General features: G+C 36.5%; 4 protein-coding genes across 5 annotated transcripts; 3 read left to right on the top strand and 1 right to left on the bottom strand.

Moving 5' to 3' along the window:
* Nucleotides 1-374: 374 nt before the first annotated feature.
* khsrp (KH-type splicing regulatory protein) lies at nt 375-9286 on the top strand. The gene is given in 19 exon segments (XM_051118625.1): nt 375-570; nt 2070-2102; nt 2104-2176; nt 2265-2318; nt 2447-2483; nt 2881-2939; nt 3890-3961; nt 4096-4153; nt 4235-4400; nt 4962-5060; nt 5195-5290; nt 5376-5478; nt 5566-5687; nt 6253-6552; nt 6628-6737; nt 6838-6911; nt 7244-7444; nt 7553-7731; nt 9144-9286. Coding segments are annotated over 19 exon segments (1950 nt in total). The 5' UTR covers nt 375-465; the 3' UTR covers nt 9153-9286.
* Nucleotides 9287-11331: 2045 nt separating this feature from the next.
* Nucleotides 11332-16092, bottom strand: r3hcc1l (R3H domain and coiled-coil containing 1-like). Its single transcript, XM_051105849.1, has 8 exons — nt 16003-16092; nt 14996-15478; nt 14493-14680; nt 12905-12975; nt 12565-12660; nt 12310-12450; nt 12173-12233; nt 11332-12085 (listed from the first exon to the last, which is right to left on the bottom strand). The coding sequence occupies exons 2-7, from the start codon at nt 15470-15472 to the stop codon at nt 12181-12183; spliced, it is 1026 nt and encodes a 341-aa protein (XP_050961806.1). The 5' UTR covers nt 15473-15478; nt 16003-16092; the 3' UTR covers nt 11332-12085; nt 12173-12180.
* A 390-nt stretch (nt 16093-16482) lies between these two features.
* Nucleotides 16483-24380, top strand: crtac1a (cartilage acidic protein 1a). Of its 2 annotated transcripts, none has more exons than XM_051116500.1 (14): nt 16483-16600; nt 17007-17200; nt 18426-18622; nt 18697-18833; nt 18914-19070; nt 19645-19779; nt 19857-19993; nt 20981-21117; nt 21460-21542; nt 22315-22415; nt 22566-22734; nt 23245-23444; nt 23564-23606; nt 24050-24380. In XM_051116500.1, the coding sequence occupies exons 2-14, from the start codon at nt 17013-17015 to the stop codon at nt 24058-24060; spliced, it is 1695 nt and encodes a 564-aa protein (XP_050972457.1). In that variant the 5' UTR covers nt 16483-16600; nt 17007-17012; the 3' UTR covers nt 24061-24380. The 2 variants fall into 2 exon arrangements, with proteins under 2 accessions (XP_050972457.1, XP_050972463.1); XM_051116506.1 differs by having other exon boundaries at nt 23245-23390.
* On the top strand, nt 24344-26589 carry LOC127169284 (cartilage acidic protein 1-like). Its single transcript, XM_051116529.1, has 2 exons — nt 24344-24560; nt 25915-26589. Exons 1-2 carry the CDS (start codon nt 24344-24346, stop codon nt 26034-26036), a joined length of 339 nt encoding a protein of 112 aa, XP_050972486.1. The 3' UTR covers nt 26037-26589.
* The last annotated feature ends 159 nt before the right edge of the window (nt 26590-26748 follow it).

The following is a 26748-nucleotide window of genomic DNA, read 5'->3' on the forward strand; positions in this document are numbered from 1 at the left end:
AATGCCAAGAAAATGCAGGGAGCAGCAGAATATAAAGTAACAACCAAGGTTAAACGGTCCTAAAAAGCCTATACGCTGATCCAAACGTCCATTATTGTCAATCAGCGTTTTCGCGAACCTCATTGGTCTATTTCATGCGTTCCTGAGCGCTGATTGGCTCCCTCACACAGCGGCAAGCTCTGTGCGTCGCGTTTGGTCAGCCCCTCATAAAAAAAACGTCTCCTTTCGTCACCGCTCATTGGGTCAGTGAGCCAATGCTCAAACTACGCCCGCCCCCAGCTGCCCTCTGATTGGCCGACGCAGCAGCCACTCATTAAGAGCGCCTATAGGAAGCCGCTTTCAGACCCGCAGGCCTTTTGTCCCTCCCATGCGTTTGTCTCGCTCGTCTTCCCGCGTCTGCGCACCTCCGCCCGGCCTAGACCTCCCCGCCGTATCCCGCACACTTCACCCCTCCGCACGGACAGCATGTCTGAATATAGCGCGGTGCCGCCGCCCGGGGCCGGAGCGGCTCTAGGAGCCGGTGGACTCAAGAAAGACGCGTTCGCTGACGCGGTACAGCGCGCCCGGCAGGTGAGTGATCCGCACTGCGGGAGCGAACGGGCCGCGTTTGTGGGTCAGCGCGCAGGGCCGCGGGCACATGAGCCGGCGTGCGGGACAATTATCTGCTAGCATGAGCCGAGATCGCGTATGATTTTGAACAATAATCGTATCTGGTTACTATTTCTCATTACAAACGAATACGGTACTATGGTACAGAATTGGTAGCACATGGTAAGCACACGGTGCTCTGGTGTTTAGCGTGGTATGTAGTGCTTATGTTCGCGTATCTTAATAGTACTTACCCTGTAACGTTAGCTACCATTGTAAATGTCGTATTGCCATGGTATTTTTCTTTTACTTTGGTACCCTAACAAAACGAACCATGTATTTAAACGTGTGCAAAGCTAGTACCATGGTATTATTGAGGTACATATTCTGTAAAACATGCGAGCACCGTGGTTTCATGGTAAAAACAGTGTTTTATACTCAATTTGTGCCAATTACTCGGGTACAGCAGTGGTTTTAGATAGATATACAATGGTACTTGTTATATATCATTACACTGTTTTTTGGCTTTGTTTGTTTACTATGTTTATACATTGTTTTCCTGAGGTATTTCAAAGAATAGCGTGTTTGTGCAAAAAAATAGTAGTTAATTCCTGTATAACGTTAATGGTGATTATAATAATAGGAAATGTTTTATTAAACCACAAATCGGCATATTAGAATGTTTTTTGAAGAATCATGTGATGCTGAAGACTGGAGTAATGGTGCTGACAATTCAGCTTTGAACACAGGAATAAATTACATTTTACAATATAATAAATTAGAAAACCGTTGTTTTAGATTAGTAATATTATTTCACATTTTTGCTGTGTCTTTGAGCAAATAAATACAGGCTTTGTGAGTGAAGGGACCAAAACATTTTTGCCAACCCTTAACTTTTGAACAGTAGTGTTTATATTGCATTCAGTGCAAATGTGTAATGTAACAAATAATTAATCGTATCTCAGTGCTACTTAAATAGTACTTTGTTTGAACTATTTATTAATAAATTCTAAAAATATTAATTAGAAATGTTTCTTGAGCAGCAAATCAGCATATTAGAATAATTTCTGAAGGATCATGTGACACTGAAGACTGGAGTAATGATGCTGAAAATTCAGCTTTGCATCACAGAAATAAATTACATTTTACAGTGTGATAAATTAGAAAACAGTTACTTTTAATTCTAATATTATTTCACATTTTTCTGTGTGTTTGTGCAAAAACATGCAGCCTTGGTGAAAGGACTTCTTTTAAAAAATGTAAAAAAAAAAATCTTGCCGAACCTAAACTGTTGAACTATAGTGTATGTGTTGCAATGCATAATTATGCTAGAAACTGTATAACGTGACAAGTAACTAATTGTATCTCTGTGCTTATTTTATAGTACTATATAGTATTTATGGTTAGTGTGCTAACTTTATGCTGATTTGTCTGTATAAGTGTGGTGTTTTTTGTCTTAACTTGTGTTTTTTGTTTTCCAGATCGCAGCAAAGATCGGCGGAGACGTCACGGGTCCCCCCCATGAGCAATAACGGCGGAGCGGAGAGTTATCCCTTCGCTGCACAGAAGCGATCGCTGGAGGACGGAGGTACGGCGGCAGCAGGACGCACTCTGGATCTGTCCGTCTGACTCTCCTGAGATTGTTTTTGAGCCGTTCTTGTGTTTTATCTTCTCAGATCAGCCTGAAAGTAAGAAGATGGCGTCTGACAGAGACAATGCTTCAGCCCTATGTATGGCTTTCTTTGCTTTTTTTTTTTTTTCACTCTTGCAAACACACAGAGACACTTTCAGCAAAGCAACTCAAAGCAAATGTCTGTGTATTTTTAGAGCAGTGATTTTATCCCTTTCTCATCCACAGCTATCGGAGCCCAGCTGGCTGCCCTTTCCCAGCAGAGGTAAGACGGTCCTCTTGTGCGCTCTGATCAGAGCCGTTACCACAGATAGCTTCATCTGAGTTTTTAAAACCGATCTCAGATCTGAGCGTTTGAGAAGGCAAGAATAACTACACAGGCCTGTATAATTAGGCTGGTTTCAGTTTCCACTGACAAACACAGTCTTGAGGTGTTTCTAAAACTATTTTTACCTTAATGTGGTGTCTTCAATACGTAATGCATGGCGGCACTCTCAAAAATTAATGTGAGATGTGGTGCTGAGACCAATGGAGTCCACCTACATATTTCATAACACAACTTTTCTGTAAAGGCTTCGTCCTGGTTGCAAGTTACTCAGAACTAAATGGATTTGTCTGCTGCTACTTTTCCTGACTGTTGCATTTGTTTTGTCTTTACGTAGTGTACGTCCCTCATCTATCACAGAAGAGTACAGAGTCCCTGATGGCATGGTTGGGCTCAGTAAGTTCACATTACCCATAATGCACTAGTCCATACTAATGCTTTCCTATGTGAATCTCAGTGAGGGTTATATTTCTTGCCAAAACCAAAAGAAAAAAAATACAATCTTTTATTTATCGTATCTTTTTAGTTACTTTATTATTACTAGTAATGTATTAATTTACATACAAGTAATGTATTATTTAAAAAAAAATGATTTGAGATTTATTTACACTACCAGTCTAAAGTTTTTGGACTAAGATTTTTAATGTGTTTTTTTTTTTTTTTTTTTAAAGAGGTCTCTTCTGTTCACCAAGCTTGTATTTATTTGATCTGAAATACAACAAAAGCAGTAATATTGTTAAATATTTTTACTGTTTAAAATAACTGTTGTCTATTAGAATATATTTACAAATTAAAAATTTTCCAGTGATCAAAGCTGAATTTTCTTCAGAAATCATTCTAATATGCTGAGTTGCTGCTCAGGAAACTTTTCTTTTATTATCAATATTTAAAACGGTTATGTGCTATGTTTTTTTTTTTTTTTGTTTTTTTAATGTATATTTTTAGGATTCTGGGATGAATAGAAAGATGCAAACATCAGCATCATGCTGTTATTCTGAACTTTCTGTAAATCAAAGAAACCTGCAAAAAAATATACTCTGCTGTTTTCAACCATTTTTTTGAGCAGCAAATCAGAATATTAGAATAATTTCTGAAGGACCATTTGACTGTAGTAATGCTGCTAAAAATTCAGCTTTGAAATCCGGAATAAATTACATTATAAAACATATTCAAATAGTGAACCGCTGTTTTAAATAGTAGAAATATTAAAAAATGTTATTGTTGTTACTGTAATTTGGATCAAATAAATGAGATTTCTTTAAAAAAATTCTTACTGTCCAAAAGCTTTTGACTGGTAGTGTATTTATGTCATTATCCAGACAGTGAAGGATGTGTGTATGTTTTAGTCATTGGTCGGGGTGGTGAGCAGATCAATAAGATCCAGCAGGAGTCTGGCTGTAAAGTTCAGATTGCTCCAGGTAAGTCAAACACTGGTTCAGATGAGTCAAATGGACACTTTGATTCAAACTTTGTTCACTTCTATCCTATGTTTGCGATGTCTGCATGTTTAAATGTACGAGGCGTGATGGATCTTGTTGATTTGTGTGTTTAGACAGCGGCGGTCTTCCAGACAGGAGTGTGTCTCTCACCGGCAGCCCTGAAGCCATCCAGTATGTGTTTATTTACTCACCTCTTTAACAGCTGTGTTGGTCTGTTTGGTGGTGTTTTGACCTTTTGACCTGTCTACGCAGGAAGGCCAAAATGCTGCTGGATGACATCGTTTCTCGGGGACGGGGCACTCCTCCCTCCTTCCACGAGTCGACCAATGGGAGCGGCCACATGCAGGAAATGATCATTCCGGCAGGAAAAGCGGGTCTCGTCATCGGCAAAGGAGGAGAGACCATTAAACAGCTGCAGGTAGAGCTTGTGTCCATCTGTGAGTGCAAAGAGGCTTTTATTTAGAGGATAATGGGTAGTTAAAGGGAAGTTGGGCTTTGGCATTTTTCTTTTTAAAGAAATGAATGCTTTTATTCGTCATGGATGTATTATATTGATTGAATGTGACAGTAAAGGCATTTATAATGCTACAATTTCAAATAAATGCTGTTGTTTTGAAGAAAAATATCATGGTTTCCACAAAAATATGAAGCAGCTCAACTGTTTTCAGCATTGATAATCAGAAATGTTTCTTGGACAGCAAATCAGCATATTAGAATGATATCTGAGGGTTAATGTGACACTGAAGCCTGTAGTAATGATGCTGAAAATCCAGCTTTGATCATAGGAATAAATTACGTTTTACAATGTATTCAAATAGAAAGCAGTTCTTTTAAATTGTAATAATATTTAACAATATTTACAGTTTTTGCTGTATTTTTGATCACACAAATGCAGCGTTGGTGAGCAGACCAAGCCATTTTTGGACCATTTATTCCTTTAAATATGAATTTGGAATTTGTGTATTAATGTGCATTTCAGGAGCGAGCTGGTGTAAAGATGATTTTGATTCAGGACGCTTCTCAGGGGCCAAACATGGACAAACCTTTGCGCATAATTGGAGATCCTTACAAAGTCCAGGTGTGACTTTTTTTTTCCTTCTTCTCTGACCTGTTTTCTTTCCATATTTTGTCTGTTCTGTTACTTGTTGTACCTCTAGCAAGCCCGCTAAGGTTTTGATGTTTAGGGTTCATGTCTGTCATTTCTCTCTCTAGCAAGCGCGTGAAATGGTGCAGGAGATTCTGCGAGAGCGGGATCATCCCGGCTTTGACAGAAATGAGTACGGCTCGAGAATAGGTGGAGGTATCGAGGTGCGTGTTCAGTTTAATCGTTTAAAGTGTTTGTTTAAATGTCAAACAAGCCGCAGTGTGACATAGTTTCATTCTGATTGGACAGGTGCCCGTTCCGCGCCACTCTGTGGGCGTTGTGATTGGTCGAAACGGAGAGATGATCAAGAAGATTCAGAATGATGCTGGTGTGAGGATACAGTTTAAACCAGGTGTGTTTAGATTTTCAGGTTCAGATTAAACTGTTTATAATGTTTTATAATGGTATAGTGCATCACTTGTTTCTCTTCTCTCTGTAGATGACGGTACCGGTCCAGATAAGATCGCTCACATAATGGGTCCTCCAGACCGCTGCGAACACGCCGCCAGTATTATCAACGACCTTCTGCAGAGCATTAGAGTACGAGAGGAAGGAGGAGGGGTAAGTGCTCGGATCTGAATATATCCGAAATATGTATTCAAGTCTGTTAAAACACCCCCCTTTTTTTTTTTTTTTTTTTTTTTTTTTTTTTTTTTTTTTTTTTTTAAACATGCATTTATTATTTTTATTATTATTATTATTATTATTATTACAATTAAAAGCATGTCTAATCATGGAACTTATAATTTATTAAAAATATGCTTATTAAACCTGAATTTTTAGAGCCATCTGAATTTTTTACCAATTCAAAGTCATGTTTTTTTCTGAATTCTGTTTAAGTGCTGCAACTTTAATCAAGAAAAGTGTCTATTCAGTTAAATTCATAAAATGCTAATATTTTAAAATGTTTCTACAAAGGCAACTTTATACTCAGGTTTTTGTTTAAACAACAACAAAAAAAAAAAAGTTTTATTCTTTAAATTAATGATTAATGCTTAAATAAATTGATTAATTTATCCTAACTTTGCCCATTTCACTGACAGTCCGTGTTATGCAGCTAGTTCCGTTTTTATGACTGGATTCTGTCTGTTTGGTTGCATTGATTAATCACTGTTCTGTCCGTCAGGGTCCTCCTGGTCCTCCGGGCACAGGCATGCCTCCGGGTGGGCGTGGCAGGGGTCGTGGCCCAGGTAACTGGGGCCCACCTGGCGGCGAGATGACCTTTTCAATCCCCGCCCACAAATGCGGTTTGGTGATCGGCCGAGGGGGCGAGAACGTGAAGGCCATCAACCAGCAGACGGGCGCCTTCGTGGAGATCTCGCGCCAGCCTCCGCCAAACGGCGACCCCAACTTCAAACTGTTTACTATCCGGGGATCTCCTCAGCAGATTGACCACGCCAAACAGCTGATCGAGGACAAGATCGAGGTAACATAAACGCCGTTTTTAAGCTTGAGCTTGCTTGGTGTTTGCTGGATTTAATTGGTCTGCTGCTTCGCATAGGGTCCCCTGTGCCCTGTTGGACCTGGACCAGGTGGACCGGGGCCCGCTGGACCCATGGGCCCCTACAACCCAAACCCATACCAGCCTGGACCCCCTGGTGGACCGCCACAGTCAGTACTGCTTTAATAGCAAATCAGCTTCAAGAAAAGAGTTAATGTTTGACTTTCCAGGTTGTGTTTGCACATGTTCACAGTCGTTCTGTGTTTTCAGCGGTGGTCCTCCTGGCGGTCAGTATCCTCAGGGTTGGGGAAACGCGTACCAGCAGTGGCAGCCACACGATCCCAGTGAGTCACTTTCAGTGTTTTGTGTGTAATGAAACTTCTTGAGTGTCTCGTGCTACTACAGTCACATTTCGGTTCATGCTCTCATGCTTGGATCACATTGCATCTTGAAGTTGTGGGTTTTTAATTAATGGTATGTATGAAATGCACCGATTAAAACCGTTTAACAGATGCTATGATTTATTATACAGTTCTAATAAAAAAAAAAATACATTAAGTTTTAAGAGAAAATTTGCTTTTTTTTTTGTTTTGTTTTTTTTCTTAATCGATTTGACAGCATGTTTTGTTTTTGTTGAAGTTCAAGTTTCAAGTAAACTTGTGTCCATTTCTCTCAGGTAAAGCAGCAGCGGATCATAACGCGGCGTGGGCGGCTTATTACGCACAGTACTACCAGCAGCCCGGAGGGGGCGCCATGCCCGGACAGACGCCTGCGGCCCAACCGGCTGCTCCCGCTCCTGCTGACCAGAGCCAAGCAGCTCCAGGCGCCGCCCAGCCCGACTACACCAAGGCCTGGGAGGAGTACTACAAAAAGATGGGTACGAGTGCTCGTTCCTTGTTGTGTTTAGTAAATGTAGCGTGAGGAATGCATGTGAATGAATCTGCTGGCAGCTCAGCTGATGAAACTTGTCTCTTGTCTCTAACAGCTGCAGCAGGAGGCGGTGCTGCTCCTGCCGCAGGAGGAGCTCAAGCTACAGGAGCCGCAGCGGCGGGACAGACGGACTACAGCGCCGCATGGGCCGAATACTACAGACAGCAGGCTGCATATTATGGACAGACGGGACAGGCCGCGGGACAGCCGGGTGCCACACCGCAGGGGCAACAGGTACAGACACCCAAACTAAACACACCTCTGTTTGTGCTGTTTATGTGTTTGAACAGCCATTAATGGCAAGTAGGTTTGAATTTATAAATCTAGTTTAAGTTAAAGGGATAGTTCACCCCCCAAAAAAGTTTTGTCATGTCAATCCAAATCTGTAAGACCTTCATTCTTGTTCGGGACACAAATTAAGATATTTCTTATGAAATCCAAGAGCTTTTTGACCCTACAAGGGTCCTAATCAAGGCACAGAAACGTAATTAGGACATTGTTAAAATAGTCTTTAGTGGTGTTGTAGCTTTGTAAAATTACGGCTGATTCACTGATGTCAGATGGACTTTTAACGATGTCCTTGCCACCTTTCTTAGCCTTGAATGCATTAGTTGTGTTGCTGTCTATGGAGGGTCAGAAAGCTCTTTGATTTCATCAAAAACATCTTAATTTGTGTTCCTAAGATGAATGACGTTCTTAAGGGTTTTATTAATATTAATTTTTTTTTTATTTTTATAATAATCCATAGAATGTTACATATTATGAAGTTAAGTAAACGGTATGCATTTTTATTTTTAACATTTGCTTTTGCCAATCAATTAAAAAAATAATGCATACATTTAAAAAATCTATTTATTGAATTTATTGTATTTATTTTTATATTTATTTTAGTTATGGTTTTAAGGTTTATTGACAGTTTGTAAAGCACTTTGTGACTCCTTGTCTGTGAAAGGTGCTATATAAATAAATTTTACTTACTAAGGTTGTGCTAAACCAAAAAAAAAAAAGGAAAAAAAGTTTCTGAAAAGAAAACTGAATTGCTTTATAAACAAGATAAAGTAGATTAGGATTTAATTTTCATTTGCAATATTAAATTAATAACCATTAAATTGAATGCTACAAGTATATGCATAAGACTTAACTTTTTAAATAAAAATATTAAAAATAGTTAATCACACTTAACTTCTATTATGTAACATTCTATAAATAAAGATTTTTACATGAATAATAAGCTTTTTATATGTTTGGTTAATCATGCATGCACACGCATTATATTCACATGATATACTTAAAATATTATTTTAAAAAAATAAACTAAATTCAGTGAATTTTTATGTGTACAATATGTATTTTTAACTGATTGACAATGTATATCAAGCTTTTGATACTGAAGATTAAAATTGTTTGCAAACATGCTTTTTCTGTAAAATTCATACTGTTTATTTTTGTAAATTATACAAACACAAAGCGTTTGATTTGTATCTTAATCAACAAATTATGAAAAAAATCTAGAGTGTAAAAAGTTTGTACTTTAAAAACCTTAATGAAATAAATGCACACTGCTTAAAGGCTTAATCAAAAGTTGTGTTTGAAAAGTTTTGTTTCCACATGCAGTGATGTGACTGTTTTTTCTCATCTCTCTTCAGGCGCAGTGAAGTGACTGAGCTCTCGCCCGTCCTGCTCCTTCCCTCCATCCTCTCACTCTCCTCTGTCAAAAGGACTTCTGCTCTTCCTATTTCATTTTGTTTTCTTTCTCGTGTCCAGCTGACAAGCTCTGTGACTCTCTCTCCTCTGAAGCCGGATTTCTGTCTTTACGAAATGCAGTGGCTAAAGCAAACGCTCTTGTTTCTCCTCCTGGTTTTTGCTGGATCCACAAACGCCGATGGACTGAACTCAAACTCTGCCTTTCCCTCCACAAATGCTTCGTCCCTCCTCTTCCTCGTGTCAGTGTGACTCATGGCCAGGAAACACAAGGGAATGCTTCTGCTAACTTCCTCACAAGAGCGTGCACTTCCTGTTTTTGCATTAATTTTTTTATTTTATTTTCATTTTAAGTATTTTTTTGAAGAAACAGGTCCATTTAGAGGAAATCTTCAGGTGTTAATAACTACTGTGTTTCAAACTCGATGAGTAACCATGTCTTTTTTTTTTTTTTTTAATGCCTTTGTTTTTGCTTTTAGTCCTTTTTAATTTGATCTTGAGCTGGAACATTCCCACTGTTTAACGTGTTCACTTTTTCTTTCTATTCATTTAGTGAGTTTTTTTTAATGTGATTAATTTTTCTCCTGTGATTATCAAATGGGGTTTCAGTCTGTCTGAAAGTGTGTATGTGTGGGTCTTGTGTCCTGTGTATGTGTGTGTGCGCGAGTGTGTTCAGGTACTGAAACTCAAGCCGTTTGTTGCTCTCACTCTGTGAATTGAGGGTTTTTTTTTTTTTTTTTTTTCCCACCCCAAGTTATTGGAAGTCATGATGTTATAAATATATAAATTGTATGCTTTTTTTTTACTGCTTGTTTTTAAAAACTACAAAATAAACATTACAAAATCCTCATCCAATCACATGACCGCTGTTCAGTCTGAAAGTGTTTTTGTTGATAGTCCAGTTTTTGAAATGCAAGGATTACCATTAGTTTTGCTTATTCTTCTGGTTGGTGACTAAAAAAGCCACCCAAACATTTTACTATAAAGGGCCAAAAACTAACTTGATTTAAGGCTTTGTGGGACCAAAAAAAAAAAAAATATATATATATATATATAAAAAATATTTATTTTATTCTTTTTCAATTTTAACAAATTCATTTATTCTCTGTATTTCAATGCTGAAAAGGTTATAAAATAGATCTAAAAACAAATGTGTTTACATGCCTTTTTTTCACCAGTTTGGGCTTCTGTTTTGAATTCAGACTTTTAGACCTGTAATTAGTGATAGTTGATCAGTTTAGTTTTGCAGCACAAGTTGAGCCGGACTTTAGTAAGGTTCACTGCAAGAACAATAACTACAGAATTTAGTCAGGGTAGCTATATTTAATTCCTTGTAAGAATGAAAACGAGGCTTGAGGCGCTTAAGTGTCGTGTGTTCGGTGTCCTGTACTGTTGTTTAACAACAAATGAAAAAAAAAACACTCCATGAAACAACATGCTCTAGCACCTTAAAATGCTTGCCATTGTAAATACTATAATCTATTTCTTACCGCTTCAGTTTCATTCCTATCATAAATTAAATATGGTGTCTTACCCGTTTAAACGTCCACACCAACGGTCGATCTGTGTAAAAAATATATCTGTGGTTCTCTCCCATTCACTGCTTTTGAAGTTCCCTCATGAAAAAAAAACATGGTTTTACTACAAAAAAAAAAAACAAAAAACATGGTCACTATTGTTAAACCATGGTAACATAAGATTAACCATGGTTTTGCTACACCAAACATAGTTTAACCATAGTATATTGCAGTAAAACTTTGGTTATACAAATGGTAATCAATGCGCCAAAGAAAAACAAAACATGGTTACTACTTTTTACTACAATAAAACCATGGTTAATTTTTGTAAGGGTTTACCCAACTATGATGACTTCCGCTGCTGCGAAACCTAGAAATGTGAAAAAGGTCTATTATAAAAAAACTTTCTGAGAGTCATTCGAACGATACTGTTCCTCTGTGACGTTATCATTATAGATGGTATGGACTTTTCTCATCGATTGGAATGATTATCAGAACATTAGTGTTATAGTTGGTGTGAATGAATGATAACTGTCGTTAAAAGCCAAGAAATGCATGTACTGGAAAACACAAGACGTATGTTAACAATACATGAATGATATTCCAGAGAAAGATTTGAACATTTTTATTCAGATCACAGCTGAGAATTCAAGTGCACCAACATCAGAGAAATGGTGTGTCTGTCAATTTAGTACCTCAACAAAACCTTTTGGAGATAAACACTAACAGCACAATATTTACAGTAGTAATGAAAGAACATATACCAAAAAAAAAAAGTTCTGTTAGAATGTGCTGATGGTTTGCAAAACACCTGACTGGGATTAAATAAAATATTGACAATGGACTATAGTCATCTCATTCTCACCAAAAAAAAGCCTGTTTTTACTTATTTTCCAATTCTCAATTAGGATTTATAAGATAGTTACTGTAGTTAAATTTGTAATTGCAATTCAAATTGCAATTTATGCCTATACTAGTACTACCATGATGCTCAACCTCAATTTTTTAAAGCAAAACAGATGGCAAGACATCATCAGCTCTTAAGTGTTTTCTCTTTACTGAAGCAAAAAAATGAAACCAAAATAAAAGTGAAACCAGACTGACATGTGATCTAGTTTGTTATAGTCACCAAGCTCTTTAACAAAAATACATAAAAATGGTCTTTCCAAAACTGACAGCCATCATAGACATTTACAGGGAAGAGTTCACAGTTCAGAACGAATCTTGAGAGGAAAGATATAAAATTATAAAACATCCCTGTTGAAGTGTGTGGCTCTCACACTTCGCTTCGAAGAATCTGTTTCCCTGCTCTTGTGGCTTTGGTTTAGTCTGTGCTGGTTTGGCAGTAGTCCATGCAGTAGGTCCCACTCCTTTAGACCCCAAAACCAGAGATAAAACACTTCAGACCGGAACTCTGATGATCGAATCAAAATGTTTCATAGTTCACATAAACAAACCTGTGTCTTCATTTGCCTTCCCAGGCGTCTTCACGCTGCTTAGCAGCCAAACGCTTTTGTTCTGATGAGAGAACAGATCAAATAAATCCCTGTTTTCATCAGTCTAGCAATATAAGGATCTGAGAGTAATACGTCACCTCTCGCCTGCCGTAGTTTGTTCCTCTCTGCCTCTCGTTCTTCTCTGGTCTGGTTACTCTTCACACCCAAAGCTCCGATCACCAGGCGGCGCGCCAGAGCCGCACTCGTCTGAGGACGCTCTTTTGCTGGCAGCAGATAATCTACACAGGCAAAAATTAAATACTGATTTAGCCTGGGTTTATGAATTAATTTGTGATGAATGCTCAAAACAGGCTCACAATAGATAAAACGTGAATAAGAGCGTCGAGGCGTACCGGAGCAGCTGCGCGCTTTGGCTTTAGTAGCGTTTGATGATTTGGAGAGAGGCCTGACCTTCATAATGGGGTTCTTCATCCTCAAAGCATCACGGGCTACACAAACACACACGGATTTAGAAGAAAAGGGCAGGGATTTTATTTTGGTTGATGTAGACATTTTAAAAGTGCATTTCTACTCTTCAGACTCTTTGGTTTCTTTTTCACAGAGGTTTCAGGTCCTCAAACACATCACTGAAGTGAAAAACATGATGTTATTTTCCTCTAGGTCAACCAGCGATTGACTCCAGAGACATTACAAGCATCATTCAGCCATTCACAACATCTGAAAAACACTGACCTGCGATCGGACTGGAGAACAAACCGAGCGCATGTGTGTCGTCAATCCACTTGATGTCAAACCCCTTCTGTCTAAAAACACAAACATGATTATTTCAGTCATTTAACAACACGTTGGCATTTTTATGGTTATTAGATGTCAGTTAATTGTTACATGACATGTAAGTAAACAGATAAAATTTATATCTTTTTTAGAGTTATAGAGTTAAATACACACTACCAGTCAGTCAGTGAATTTTTAATGTTTTTTAAAGAAGTCTCTTCTGCTCACTACGCCTACATTTATTTGATCCAAAGTAAAGCAAAAACAGTAAAATGTTTAAATATTTTTATTATTTGAAAAAAGTGTTTTCAATTTGAATATATTTTAACATGTAATTTATTCCTGTGATTTCAAAGCTACATTTTTTAGCATCATTACTCCAGTCTTCAAGAAACATTTATTATTGTTATTATTATTAGCAATATTTAAAACAGTTGAGTAATTTTTTTTCAGGATTCTTTGATAAATAGAAAAATCCAAAGATCAGCTTTTATCCGAAATAAAAAACTTTTGTAACTTTATACACTATACCATTCAAAAGCTTGTAGTCAGTATAATTTTTGGAAAGTCTAGATATTTACACTTTTATTTAGCAAGGATGCTTGACAGGTGATGATAAAGACATTTTTAATGTTACAAAAGATTTCTATTTCAGATAAATGCTGTTCTTTTGAACTTTCTATTCATCAAAAAAAAAAAAGTAAAATAAAAATGAAAAAAATAAAATTAAAAATGAAAAAAAAATCTACTCAGCTGTTTTTAACATAATAATAATAATGTTTTTAGAATATTAGAATGATTTCTGAAAGATCATGTGACTGGAGTAGTGATGCTAAAAATTAGCTTTGAAATCAAAAGAATAAATTACATTTTAAAATATATTCAAATAGAAAACAGTTTTGTTAAATGGTAAAAATATTTTAGAATTTTACTGATCAAATTTTTTAATTTTTTAATTTAATTTTAAAATTATTTTTAATTTTGGATCAAATAAATGCAGGCTTGGTGAGCAGAAAAGACTTCTAAAAAAAAATCTTGCCGTTCAAATTTTTTTGACTGGTAGTGTATAAAAACATGGTATATGAAATATTATATCTTAAAAAAAGTAAATTGCAAATAAACTAACACTTCCAGTTACAATACAAATATTTCTGCTGTAAATTCTTCACTTTCAATATTGACCCTTTTTTTCTAATGCCTTTCTCAAAAAAAAAAATTATTATGAACAGTCCACTATTTGAGCCAGAAGCAATGGTTGAAATTTAAAACACATTAACGATGGATTTGTTTCTGACAAATACAGCTTTTTTCTATTAGTGAGCAAGTGATGTAATGCCAAATTTCTGTTCTCCAAACAAACTCATCCACAACTTGGAGAGCAAATTTTCATTTTTGGATAAACTGTCCCTTTAATTTAATCACAGCTTTTGATTTGACAAGACATGTCACTATTTCAGCCCTCATTTGGCTTAATTTAATCACTTATTAGCTTTTCATCAACCTCCGTTCAGGAAGCTGTATGAAATATAAAATCAGTTTCACGCACTGGAACGAGCTGAAGGCTCTGATCAAGTCCTCCGTCTTGAATTCAGACGGGAATTCATATATCTCAATGATGTGTGACAGCTCATCATCCCGAAGCTCCACATCCTCTTCCTCCTCTGGTGTCCAATTATAATAGTCGAAGCGCGGATCCTGTATAGACGGCTTCTTGCGCCCCTCCTTAAGAGACATCTGAAACAGAAAGAAGAATCAAACCTGAGCACAAACCACAGCTAATGCATCTTAGTTTATCATGTCATCGTTAAAGGAATAGTTCACCCAAAAATGAACATTTTGTCATTAATTACTCACCCTCATGTCATTCCAAACCCGTAAGACCTTCAGAATACAAATCAAGATATTCTAGATCAAATGAAGGTCTTACGAGGTTGGAACGACATGAGGGTGAGTAATTAACGACACCAATTTTTTGGAAGAACTATCCCTTTAAAGGGACAAGTCCCTCAAAAATCAGTGAAAGGATCGAATCATCTTTGTAACACTTACCTCCTCCATTAAATGTGGGTCAAGACAGTCACCATCATCATTAAACAAAGAATCCCAGTTTTCTCCTTCACCCTCCTCCTCCTCCTCTTTCGGCACTCCATCATGTTCTAGTGCACTACCCGTGTCCTCTGGTGTGCTCATAGTTCTGGATACATTGTCCGTATCATCTCTAGACTCTTCCTCTTTTTCTGCGTGCATGTTTAGGTTTTCTTTATCTCCCTCCTCCCGCCCCCCGTCATCCTGTTTTACCTCTCCGTTTGGGGTCTCTGTCGCTTTGGCTTTATCCTTCTTGTTCTTGCGCGCCTTGTCGGTGTACCGGGGCCTGGGTCTGGATTTCTTGTCACCTCCTGTCTGAGGTTTCTCCATATTCTCGACCTGGCGTTTCTTGGGCACATAGATTTCCATGGCGGGCTTCTTCGTTCGGGCCGGAGCAGTCGTTTTGGCCCCCTCTTCTGGATGAGCTGCTTCGGTGTCCATAGGGATCTGTGTAAAGAAAGTGTGTCAATGAGTGTAAGAAGGACAAAAGCTGTTTTCAGGATAGCATGTAATGTAAAATGTCTGCATGTATAAAATATAATTTGTCAAAAGTTGATTTTTCATCTCTAGTGTATTACATAGACAAGAAATAATGTAAGTTGTGATTTTACAACATTCGTGTATGACTTATTATTTAAATCCGTCGTTTTCATTATTTAAAACTCACATTTTTAGACAAACAATGCAAAATCGTTTTAATTTTCAAGATGGTAAATGACAAATCAAATTGAATTGACAATCTAGCATATTACTGTCGATTGTTTTACCTACATTTTTTAAAAAAAAAAAAATTAAGTAAACGTCCATAACATAAACATGCATTTACTGAACGCAACACCATTTAGAAACCTGAATTATCTTCCAAACAACTACGACATACTAACAGTAACATAAACATCTTTTAGTATAGTATGTTACAATGTAAATTGAACATTTGTAGAAATAATTATTCACAGTTTACTTCTACTTACATCTCACTGTTTTTCAGTTCGCCGAAACGTTGAAACCATGACCGGATGTTTGGAGACGTGCATGACGCCATGACGTCACGATCGGAAAGCCTGTTGTGGGAGTTGTAGTGTAAAATTGTAGTTTAACTGTAGAAGCGAAGCTGACATCTACATTTATCCAAAACGACGCAACATTATATATTTTCTCATTTATTAACTGCGAAAAGAATTACCTTAATCACTGAAGTCATTGCAAACCCAGTGTAGTGCTTTATCAGTACTTGTGACGTTTTTAATTATTCACAATATGCATTACAATTGTTTATAAACCTAATTATTTTAGTCAAAAAATGTAAGTTTATTGAGTAAAACAAGTATTTGCGTTTTTTAGGGACGTAAACACATCTGCATGCTGAACTGGTCGTCGTTGACGCCCTCTTTTCTCTTGCTGGCCTGTAATTGGTCCAACCTCCACAGGATTTAAAACACTCGACAGTGATTGGACAGTCCCTTACACAAGCGCTTGTGTAAGGCGGCTGCATTGAAGTTGTGTAAGGAGCGAATCACACATCATTTTCCCAGCTTTTGAGTCAAGAGGCGTACTGGAAACTCTGAGAGCGTGAGTATCCACTATAATACAGCATAGTCAGCACAACATATGGATTTGACACGTTATTATTTACCTGCAAAGCTAAAATAACTGTTCTATTAATTGAGGTGATGGTGACTTACAAATGCATGAACAATTCTGTCCTATCATCCTATCTATGTTCTGCTCTGAAAGTGTCTTTCGTTTTTTTTTTCTTTAATGCAAAACAACATGTTCTGTTTTACAGTTCTTTCAGTTTAATTTAAATATAACTGCATGATCTTATTTATGTTTTCATATCCATATGCTGTGTAAGCAATGTCAGAAATGTTTTTCATATGCACATATTGCATTTAATTGCATGCATTTTGTTCCCTGATTATAAAGTGTGAATACTGCTGTAATTTTGCTCTCTGATGAACTGTTTGATTGACAGGTCAAGATGAGGATGTGGTGGGCGTGTCTTCTTGGTTTGGCTCTGTCAGCTCTTTCTCAAGCTCAGCCCATGTTCTCCGTCACCACGGATACAGTTCTGCCTCCTGATGCTCTTCACAACCCCACCCAGCGGAATTATGGGATGGCGGTGACGGATGTAGATGGAGACGGTGATCTGGAGGTGGTGGTGGCTGGGTAAAGAAACTCCAGCATAAACAGATTTCTCAGTAATTATTAAATGAATGATGTATGACTGAATGAAAGCTACACTTATATAGTTATATTATTATATGAGTTATAATATATACATTTATATAAATATATAATTTTTAATTTAACACACACACTCACACATACACCTTGTATGGACTCTCTATAGGCGTAATTGTTTTTATACTGTACAAACCATTATTTTCTATCACCCTACACCAACCCTACACCTAAACCTAACCGTCAGAGGAAACTTTCTGCATTTTTACTTTCTCAGAATAAACTCATTGTGTATGATTTATAAGCTTTTGTACCCATGGAGACCTCAATTTAGGTCCCCACCGTGACACGAGTCCCCAATTTATTTATTTTAAGTTTAATAAGCAAAAAGTATTCTATCAAAAAAAAAAAAAAAAAAAAAAAAGGTTTTTTTTTGGCAAGCTTGAGAGTTTGAACATTTGACAAATATATATATATATATATAATATATATATATATATATATATATATATATGAAAAGTTCAGATGCAAAACCAGCTAAAAGCCATCTCAGTCAAAAATGAGATAATGATACTGAGTGAATGCTCCTGACACATATTATACATCCATCAAATACTTTTACTTCAAACTCGCTAAATTCCAGCCTCAGCTCAATCATAAGCACCAGTACTTACATAGAAACCTATACAAAGTAGCCAGAAAAATAAATGCTAATTTTAAAGAAAAACATCAGATGGATTTAGCTGGTTTTGCATCTGAACTCTACACACACACACACACACACACACACATATATATATATATATAGGGATATAACAAGAAGAATAACAACGTGCAGTAAATGGTAAAACTGTTTGCACTACAACTCAGTGTGTTCATAATTAAGATAATACATTAAAATAATATAGTAAGACACACCAATTTGTAATATCAAGCAGCAAAACTAGCTGTTTTGTACAGATAAAAATAGCTGGACGCGGATGAGACAGGAAGCCAGACCCATAAAATTTACAAATGACCATGCTCACTACGACGGAAAAAAATACAGTGGATTTAAAAGAAAATTGAAAAGGGTAACAAAAATGGCATTATATTTTTCTTTAAGGTAATATAGGTAATATCTTGAAAACCATTAATATTTTTCGTTTCCTGACGGGATTTATAATTATCACCCATTAAAGGTGAAACTATTGCTGTTTTCCTGTGTCAGGTATAACGGCCCAAACCTGGTTCTGAAGTATGACCGTACTCAAAACAAATTAGTGAACATTGCGGTGGACGATCTTAGTTCTCCTTACTACGCGCTGAGAGACCCGCGGGGAAACGCCATCGGACTGTCGGCCTGCGATGTGGACGGAGACGGCAGGGAGGAGATCTATTTCCTCAACACCAACAACGCCTACTCAGGTACGCAGAGGAACGCGTGTGACAAATATATACGCAAAACTGAACGAACGTTAACTAAACCAAGATCTTTAAAGGTCGGGCGACTTACGCTGACAAACTGTTCAAATTCCGTAACGGTCGCTTCGAGGATCTGCTCAGCGATGACGTCAACGTGCGCAGAGGAGTGGCCAATCAAATGGCGGGACGCTCCGTGGCTTGCGTTGACAGAAAGGTAAATGATTCATCTTTTAATAGTTATTAAGTAAATATTATTAGAATTTGTCTTGTTAAAATGAATTCGTTCCGCTGTAGGGAACAGGTCGATACTCGATTTACGTGGCGAACTACGCCAGCGGTAACGTGGGTCCGCACGCGCTCATAGAGATGGATGAAACCGCCAGTGATGTCGAGAAAGGCGTTATTGCGCTGTCCGATGTAGCGGCACAAGTCAACGTCAATAAGTACACAGGTCAGATTCATACCGAAATCATGTGTATAGATGTAAAATGTTCAAAAGTTTGGGGTTGGTAAGATTTGAAAATGTTTCTTATTGCTTCTGCTCACCAAGGCTGCATTTATTTGATCAAAAATACAGTAAAAATTCCAAAATAATATTATAATTTAAATAACTGTTTTCTATATGAATATATTTTAAAAAGTAATTTATTCCTGTGATCAAAGCTGAATTTTCAGCATCATTATTCCAGTCTTCAGTGTCACATTCCTTCAGAAATCATTCTAATATGCTGATTTGCTACTTCATAAACTTTTCATAAAAAAAAATCCTAATATTTTTTGTTTTTACAATACTTTTCAGTATTTTTTTGATGAATAGAAAGATCAAAAACAGCATTTATTTGAAATAGAAATCTATTGTAATATTATGAATGTCTTTACTGTCACTTTTGATCAATTAAATGCATCCTTGTTGAATAAAAGTATTCATTTCATTTTAAAAACCCAAACTTTTTTAACTTAGTGTAACGTTTTGAATCTTGTTATGGAGTATTAATGTTATAAAAGTGTTGATGTTATTTTATAAGGTGGCCGTGGTGTAGTTGTCGGGCCGATCCTCAGCGACACAAGCTCTGACATATTTTGCGACAATGAAAATGGACCCAACTTCCTGTTCAAGAACAATGGTGACGGAACCTTCACTGACGTGGCTGCCAAGGCAGGTGAGAAACCTGAGTTTATATTTACAGTATTGATTGGTAATTCTACCTCAGTCTTATGTTTTATGGTTTGATGACAGGAGTTGAAGACAGATATCAGCACGGGAGAGGTGTGGCGCTGGCCGACTTCAACGGCGACGGAAAGACAGACATCGTTTACGGAAACTGGAACGGGCCACACCGTCTGTACCTGCAGGACGGCCAGCAGAGATTCAAGGTTGGAGTCTGAGCAAAACAGACTTTTACTAATGAGCATTTTAGTCTTGTTTTAGTCTTATTTTAGAATCTACATATCTAAATCTAAATTTCTGATGTAAATATATTTTAAAATATACAAAACTGGCCAAAATTATACAGTCGCTAAAGTATGTTTCAAAATATATATTTCGTAAATATATTCTCTATTAATATATTTTTGGAGCAGAAACAAAATATATAAAAATATAAATCATTTTTAAAAAGCATTTAAAAATATATTTTCGTCAGTCCATGAAAATACATTCACATTCATATCATATTTAAAGAAAAACTTTGCTTGTCTATAACACATGTAAACATATAACACATTAAGGAAAAAAGCCTAAATGTAGGCTACTGTAATATTGAAATGTATTTTCTTAACTTTGAAATACATTTTGAAATATATTTTGGTATATTATTGTGGAAACTAAATATATTTTCAATTTAAAAATATATATTTCATCGAGATTTACTGTTTATGATTTATTTTTTGCCATATGTGACCCTGGACCATCATAAGTAGCATGGGTATATTTGTAGCAATAGCCGACAATACATTGTATGGGTCAAAATTATAGATTTTTCTTTTATGCCAAAAATCGTTAGGATATTAAGTAAAGATCATGTTCCATGAAGATATTTTGTAAATTTCCTACCGTGAATATATCAAAACTCTTTTTTTCAAAAATTTTTGATAAGTAATATGCATTGCTAAGAACTTCATTTGTACAATGATTTTCTCAATATTTAGATTTTTTGCACACTCAGATTCCAGATTTTCAAATAGTTCTATCTTGGCCAAATATTGCCCTATCCCAACAAACTATACATCAATGTAAAGCTTATTTATTCAATACTCAATTAAAAAAATACTATTATGACTGGTTTTGTGGTCCAGGTTCACATTTGGGTCTGTATACATCTGTGATCTGTAATAATGAATCAGTCTGTTGTGCTGTTGTAGGACGTCGCCACACCGGCCTTCGCCACTCCATCACCCATCCGTACCGTCATCGCTGCCGACTTTAACAACGATCTTCAGCTTGAAGTCTTTTTTAATAACATCGCTTACCAAGGAAACGCCCCCAACAGAATCTTCAGGTACATCGTCTCAATATCTGACATTCACTGATATATATATATTTATATTGTTTAGAGATTATAATGTCTTTTTCAGTAGTTAATGTGTACTTACAAAAAAATATTCAAAATCAGTTTTCAGAAATTTTTAAAATAAAATAAAATATAATTATTAGATAAATATAACTTACAAAAATTAAATGAAATTTAGAAATGAAATCATTCCTAAAATTATTAAAACTAAAACTGAATATATAAAGGAGTAATAAAAATTGAGAAAAATACACAAAATTTCAACTAGAAAGTTATAAATGATCAGTAATAGAAATAGTTCTAAAATAATGCAGGTTTGTGGTTGTTTAGGGTGTCCAGGAAGCAGAATTCTGACCCTGACATCACAGAGCTGGACGTGGGCGACGCCTCGGAGCCTCAGGGGAGGGGCACAGGTGAGATTACATGACCAGAGCCACTTCCTGTGTAAACAAACAACCTGATTTCTTTCTTTAAAGGTGACATATCATGAAAATCTGACTTTTTCCATGTTTAATTGCTATAATCGGGTCCCCAGTGCATCTACTAACACAGAAAACATGAAAAAAGACCACCCAGTAACTTTGCTTTGGATGGCTTTTTTCTGCAAGCTTGTGAAAAAACAGCATGTCAGATTTCACTCCCCCAGTGAAGTGATTATGGGATCATTATAATATAACCATCCCATAATTTGCACGTTTCCACCCACGGCGCGGCCATTTTGATTTTGCAAGCAACAGTGGTTTACCAGTTCTAAGACCATGGCAAAAGTTTGAGTAAAGCACGTTAACTGTTCTGTTGAGCACAGAACACTATTCAGAGTCCCAGCCTCAGAGGAGACTTATTTTATTTACTATATATTATGCTGCCGCCACACAGATCTAATATAAACATGTGGTTTCTTTCCCACTCGTTTACCTTCAGAAATAACCGACTGTTTTTGTAACTTGTGTTTTTTTTTTTGTACATAAACCTGTGTGTTTTTGACCGTTTAAGTGCAATAAGACATGAAAGAGTACTCACATGCTGTGTGATATAATAAATAATCTGTAGGGTATTTTGAGCTGAAACTGCACAGACACATTCTGTGGACACCTGAGACTTATGTTACATATTGTAAAATGGGATATAATAGGTCTTCTTTAACAACTGACAGCATTGTAACATGATGCTTTGGTTGGAAAACAGGTGCCACAGTAACAGACTTTGACGGTGACGGTCTGCTGGATCTGTTGGTGGCTCACGGTGAGAGCGCCTCACAGCCCATCTCTGTGTTTAAGGTCAACCAGGTATGTCTGAACGTTTATTCAACCATTAGTATGTTAAAATCCCTGACTTTAGACTTTGGACTTATTTATTAATGTACTGTGTACATTTACTTATTTAATTTAGTGTAAATAGACATTCTTAATAGTAATCTCAGCACGTTTATTTCGTAGGGCTCCTCTAATAAGTGGCTGCGTGTGATGCCGCGCACATTTTTCGGGGCGTTCGCTCGTGGAGCAAAAGTGGTGATGTACACAAAACACAGTGGTGCACACACTCGCATCATTGACGGAGGATCAGGCTATCTGTGTGAGATGGAGCCCGTGGCTCACTTTGGGTTAGGTATGATCATGTCATCAGATAATTTAAAAACTCATTTATACCGATATACCGTGGAGGAAAAAGCTGCTTTATTCTACATATTTTACACATACAGGACTGTGTAAGAAATTATTACTTCTTATTCAGCAAGAATGCATTAAATTAAACAAAAATGACAGTAAAGACATTTATAATGTTACTTTAAATGCACAAATGTTCATTAAATAGCAAATCAGCATATTAGAATGATTTCTTAAGGATCATGTGAGACTAAAGACTGGAGTAATGATGAAAATTCAGCTTTGCATCACAGGAATAAATTACATTTTAAACTATATTCAAATCGAAAACAGTTATTTTAAATTGTAATAATAATTCACAATATAACAGTTTTTACTGCATTTTTTGATCAAATAAATGCAGTCTTGTTGATCAGAAGAGGCTTCTTTCAGAAACACTGTCCATTCTATCTCAGTAACTACTCGCATCATTAGCAAATGAGATTAATAGTCTCTTTTCATTGTCTCTTAGGAACCGACGAGGCCACCAGCATTGAAGTTTTTTGGCCAGATGGGCGCTCCATCGTTCGGCCGCTCGAGCCCGCTGATATGAACACAGTCATTGAGGTCGCATATCCTAATGAGGGGGAGGAGTCAGCGCTCACATCTGATGCACAGGTATGGATGCATGCAAATGAGGAGGAGGAGTCAATGCACACCTTACACAGCCAGGTATGGAGATTAGGAACAGATATTTGATAACGAAGCACGAAAGTGTTATTATCTGATGGTCTTTGCTTCAATTAAGTACTGTGAATACTGAAGTAAACCTTTGTATTGATGCTTTGCAGTGTGGAGAGGGATTCACAGTCAACACAAAGGGCCGCTGCGTTGGTAAGATCTCCACGCTATCAATCTCGAATTATCTGCAAATTACATGCTCAGTTAACAGTTTCTCCTAATTTAAGTAAAAATGTTAAAACATGCATTTCTGTAACCCTTTTGGAATTCAAAACAACATAAATACATGATTTAAATTTAAATATGGTTTTAAATGTCCAAAAACTTAAATCAAAATATATATTTTTGAATACAAAAGTCTAAAATTTAATTCATGACTAAGAAACATCTATGCTTAGTGCATTTTCTCACTGACAAAAAGCAAACTTTGAACCCTGTTTTGCATATTAATGAATATGCAGATTTTATTGCTCAAATTGGCTGAAAATGTTTAAGAGCTCAGATATCTTGAGACTCAGAAATCTAACACAATTAGCATGCCTAAATAATTGTTACACAATGACATATTTGTTTTCTCCCTCTTGTCCCTCAAACAGCAAGATCCTGAGTATTTTCTGGACATTGAGTGTGTCATCGTCTCATTAAATCAGAGCTGTGCTGTCAGATGTCTGACACTGAACTACATTTTGTTCAACTAACTCAACCACAGATGCCAAATCTTCTGTCTTCTTCTTTACTGTAGGGTTATTGAAACTGAACACTTGTACTGTTACTCATTACATTTCTAAAAGGGAAAATGATAGTCTGTATCTGAAAATGTTTGTGTCAAACACACTTGCTGTTGCTGTTCTTATTTTCTGTTTTTTAGAACTTGTTTACTTAAAACTGGAATGGTGTGCAATACTAATAAAGCAATGGTGAGTGGGAGTGTGATTCTGTCTTCATTCCCTTCATCCTGTTCAGATATAAACGAGTGCAGGCGTTTGCCAGCCGTGTGTCCTCACACTCGTCCGGTGTGCACCAACACATATGGACACTATAAGTGCAGCTCTAGGAAGAGATGTGTTGAGGGCTACAAGCCCAGCAGAGACGGCCGAGCGTGTGTGGGTGAGTGCAGGATGTCAAAATACACTGTGCATGAATTTAGCATGATAGATGACTATTTAAATGGTTGTAATTCATGAATGCTGTAAAACATACCTACGGTAAAGACACTTATTAGATTATTGTGGAAGTGAAAGCACTTCAGTAGGATTACTGTAAAACAACTGCAAAATATATACTACAAAATAATTTAGAATTTAAAATCAAAGCCATATGTATAACAAAGTTGTGTTCCAAATTTGAAGTTGATATCACAAAAATTTTGGTTCTTGTGAGATTTTGTTTAGTATATAAAATAGTGATGACAATTTAGTAAAATCTGAAACATGGCACCGCCCACTAGGAAGAGATGCACACAAAAAGTTAAAGCAAGTAAAGCAATGTCCAGTTCGAATATGATTTTTACACAATAAATTGAGTGTTGCATATTTGAGCTTTCAGAATAGGTCTAATTTATGATAATTACTGAAATATGTGAAAAAAGCAATAAATGTCGAGGGTAGTAACACATTGGAATCAACAAAATACATTTAGAAGTAGAAAATAAATGATTGGAAATAAATTTTAAAGTAGAAGTACTGAAATTGATTTTTTTAAACACTCCGGAAATCTTTGCTTTATTTACAACTTGTACACTCTAACAAAAATCTGTCAAATTTACAGTAAAAAACTGGCCGCTGTGGTTGCCAGAATTTCCTGTAAAAATATGGTAGCAACATTTTCGGTTTTATGGAACTTAAACAACATTAAATGTAACATAGAACTCTAATGAACATAACTGGTAATAATAATAATAAAAATAAGAGGAAACATAGTTATTTCAACAAAAAACATCAAATGTGAAATGTAACACAGGGAACTCTGTAAATGCCAATTTACATTTTTTCACTGTAAATTATACATTCTTTTTCACTTCCAAAAACTGTACTACTGTAAAATAACATTAAATGTCCAATTAAGTTTTTCACCGTATATAGTGAATGAACTTACCGTTAACCAATTAACAGGTTTTTACTGTAGCATTTTCATAGTCTTTTACCGTTAAAATCACAATCATTTTTACATTGTAGAGTGTATTTACAGTACAGTTTATTTTCAGTGCAGTTTCTAGCTAATACGCTAAATGCGCCTCTGTTAGGAAATATTCTTTATATAAACAGGAAGAATTTACCCGTTCAGAATCATAATGCATAAACGGCTTAATATAAGTGCAAACATATTACCTGAACCCCATTACAAGACTATGAATGCCCATTTCTTATTTTTTTCAAATTAGAATCATATCTGCTTTTTCCTCACAACTTACCTGTATCATCAGTCGTCCATCCTTATCCTCTCTCTCTCTCTGTTTCTCCAGCTGTGGCCTCCCGGTACGACAGCAGCGTCTCTTCCTTTCCTGTCTGTCCTGGTTTTTGTCTTTCTGAGCTTCTCCTGATCTCAGTGCTGAGTGTCTCTGGAGGTCTGTGTCTGTGTCGCTGAATTTCTGTAGGTTTTCTGTTCTGGTCCAGCTCACTGGATCTGTTAGATTCTCTCTGCCAACACAATGAAGACAGACTTCAGAGATCAGATGATGCACATACTGGAGAGAATTTATCAAGATTTTCAATTGTACTTTTGGACCTAAAGAGAGCTACTGACCGGAAACACAGCAGTGTCCTTACGTGTTACTGCATGAATGTTTGTCTCCACAAAGATGGTCAGTAACATAAGTTAAAGGGCTGAACTCGACGAACTCACAAATGTCATGATAACTGTCTTTTCCCTCAGACCTTACATGTTGACACCTTACTATAGAGGGTTTGCACTTGCGTCACGGTTTGGTCAGTTACCTGAATGCGCAGCCATATTGGAAATACTCAGATGTAAACAACAGCATGGATTGCATGGTTAATGTACTACTGAATACCTTGTTCTACTAATTTATGCTGTCTAAATCACAGATAAAACATGTGAAAGCTGCTAAATCTTATAGAGAAGGACTTAGTAAGCAGGAAAGGGTGCAATATTTTGACAAACTAAAGTTCATAGGTGGTAAAGATATGTATGAGCAGTATTAATGAAGATATTAGCCTAATATTTCACGTGCCTGACCGAAAATGATAAGAACAAACTCAAAAGTTGGCATGACAGTTAAAGAGTAGACTGTACAGAAATTTAAATCTACAGATAACTCTAATACATACTAAATACA

Source organism: Labeo rohita, chromosome 1 (genome assembly GCF_022985175.1).
Source record: "Labeo rohita strain BAU-BD-2019 chromosome 1, IGBB_LRoh.1.0, whole genome shotgun sequence".
NCBI lineage: Eukaryota > Metazoa > Chordata > Actinopteri > Cypriniformes > Cyprinidae > Labeo > Labeo rohita.

Bases quoted from the DNA above. Each gene is read 5' to 3' on its own strand.
- r3hcc1l (XM_051105849.1), bottom strand. From the start codon at position 15,472: ATGGACACCGAAGCAGCTCATCCAGAAGAGGGGGCCAAAACGACTGCT. The intron at 12,976-14,492 runs GTGCGTGAAACT...TTGTGTTTTTAG, and splicing joins AGAGCCTTCAGCTCGTTCCA to ACAGAAGGGGTTTGACATCA. The intron at 12,451-12,564 runs GTACGCCTCGAC...TTGCCTGTGTAG, and splicing joins CAAAGCGCGCAGCTGCTCCG to ATTATCTGCTGCCAGCAAAA.
- crtac1a (XM_051116500.1), top strand. From the start codon at position 17,013: ATGAGGATGTGGTGGGCGTGTCTTCTTGGTTTGGCTCTGTCAGCTCTT. The intron at 19,994-20,980 runs GTTGGAGTCTGA...GTGCTGTTGTAG, and splicing joins ACGGCCAGCAGAGATTCAAG to GACGTCGCCACACCGGCCTT. The intron at 21,118-21,459 runs GTACATCGTCTC...GTGGTTGTTTAG, and splicing joins GCCCCCAACAGAATCTTCAG to GGTGTCCAGGAAGCAGAATT.
- LOC127169284 (XM_051116529.1), top strand. From the start codon at position 24,344: ATGGTGTGCAATACTAATAAAGCAATGGTGAGTGGGAGTGTGATTCTG. The intron at 24,561-25,914 runs GTGAGTGCAGGA...CTGTTTCTCCAG, and splicing joins AGACGGCCGAGCGTGTGTGG to CTGTGGCCTCCCGGTACGAC.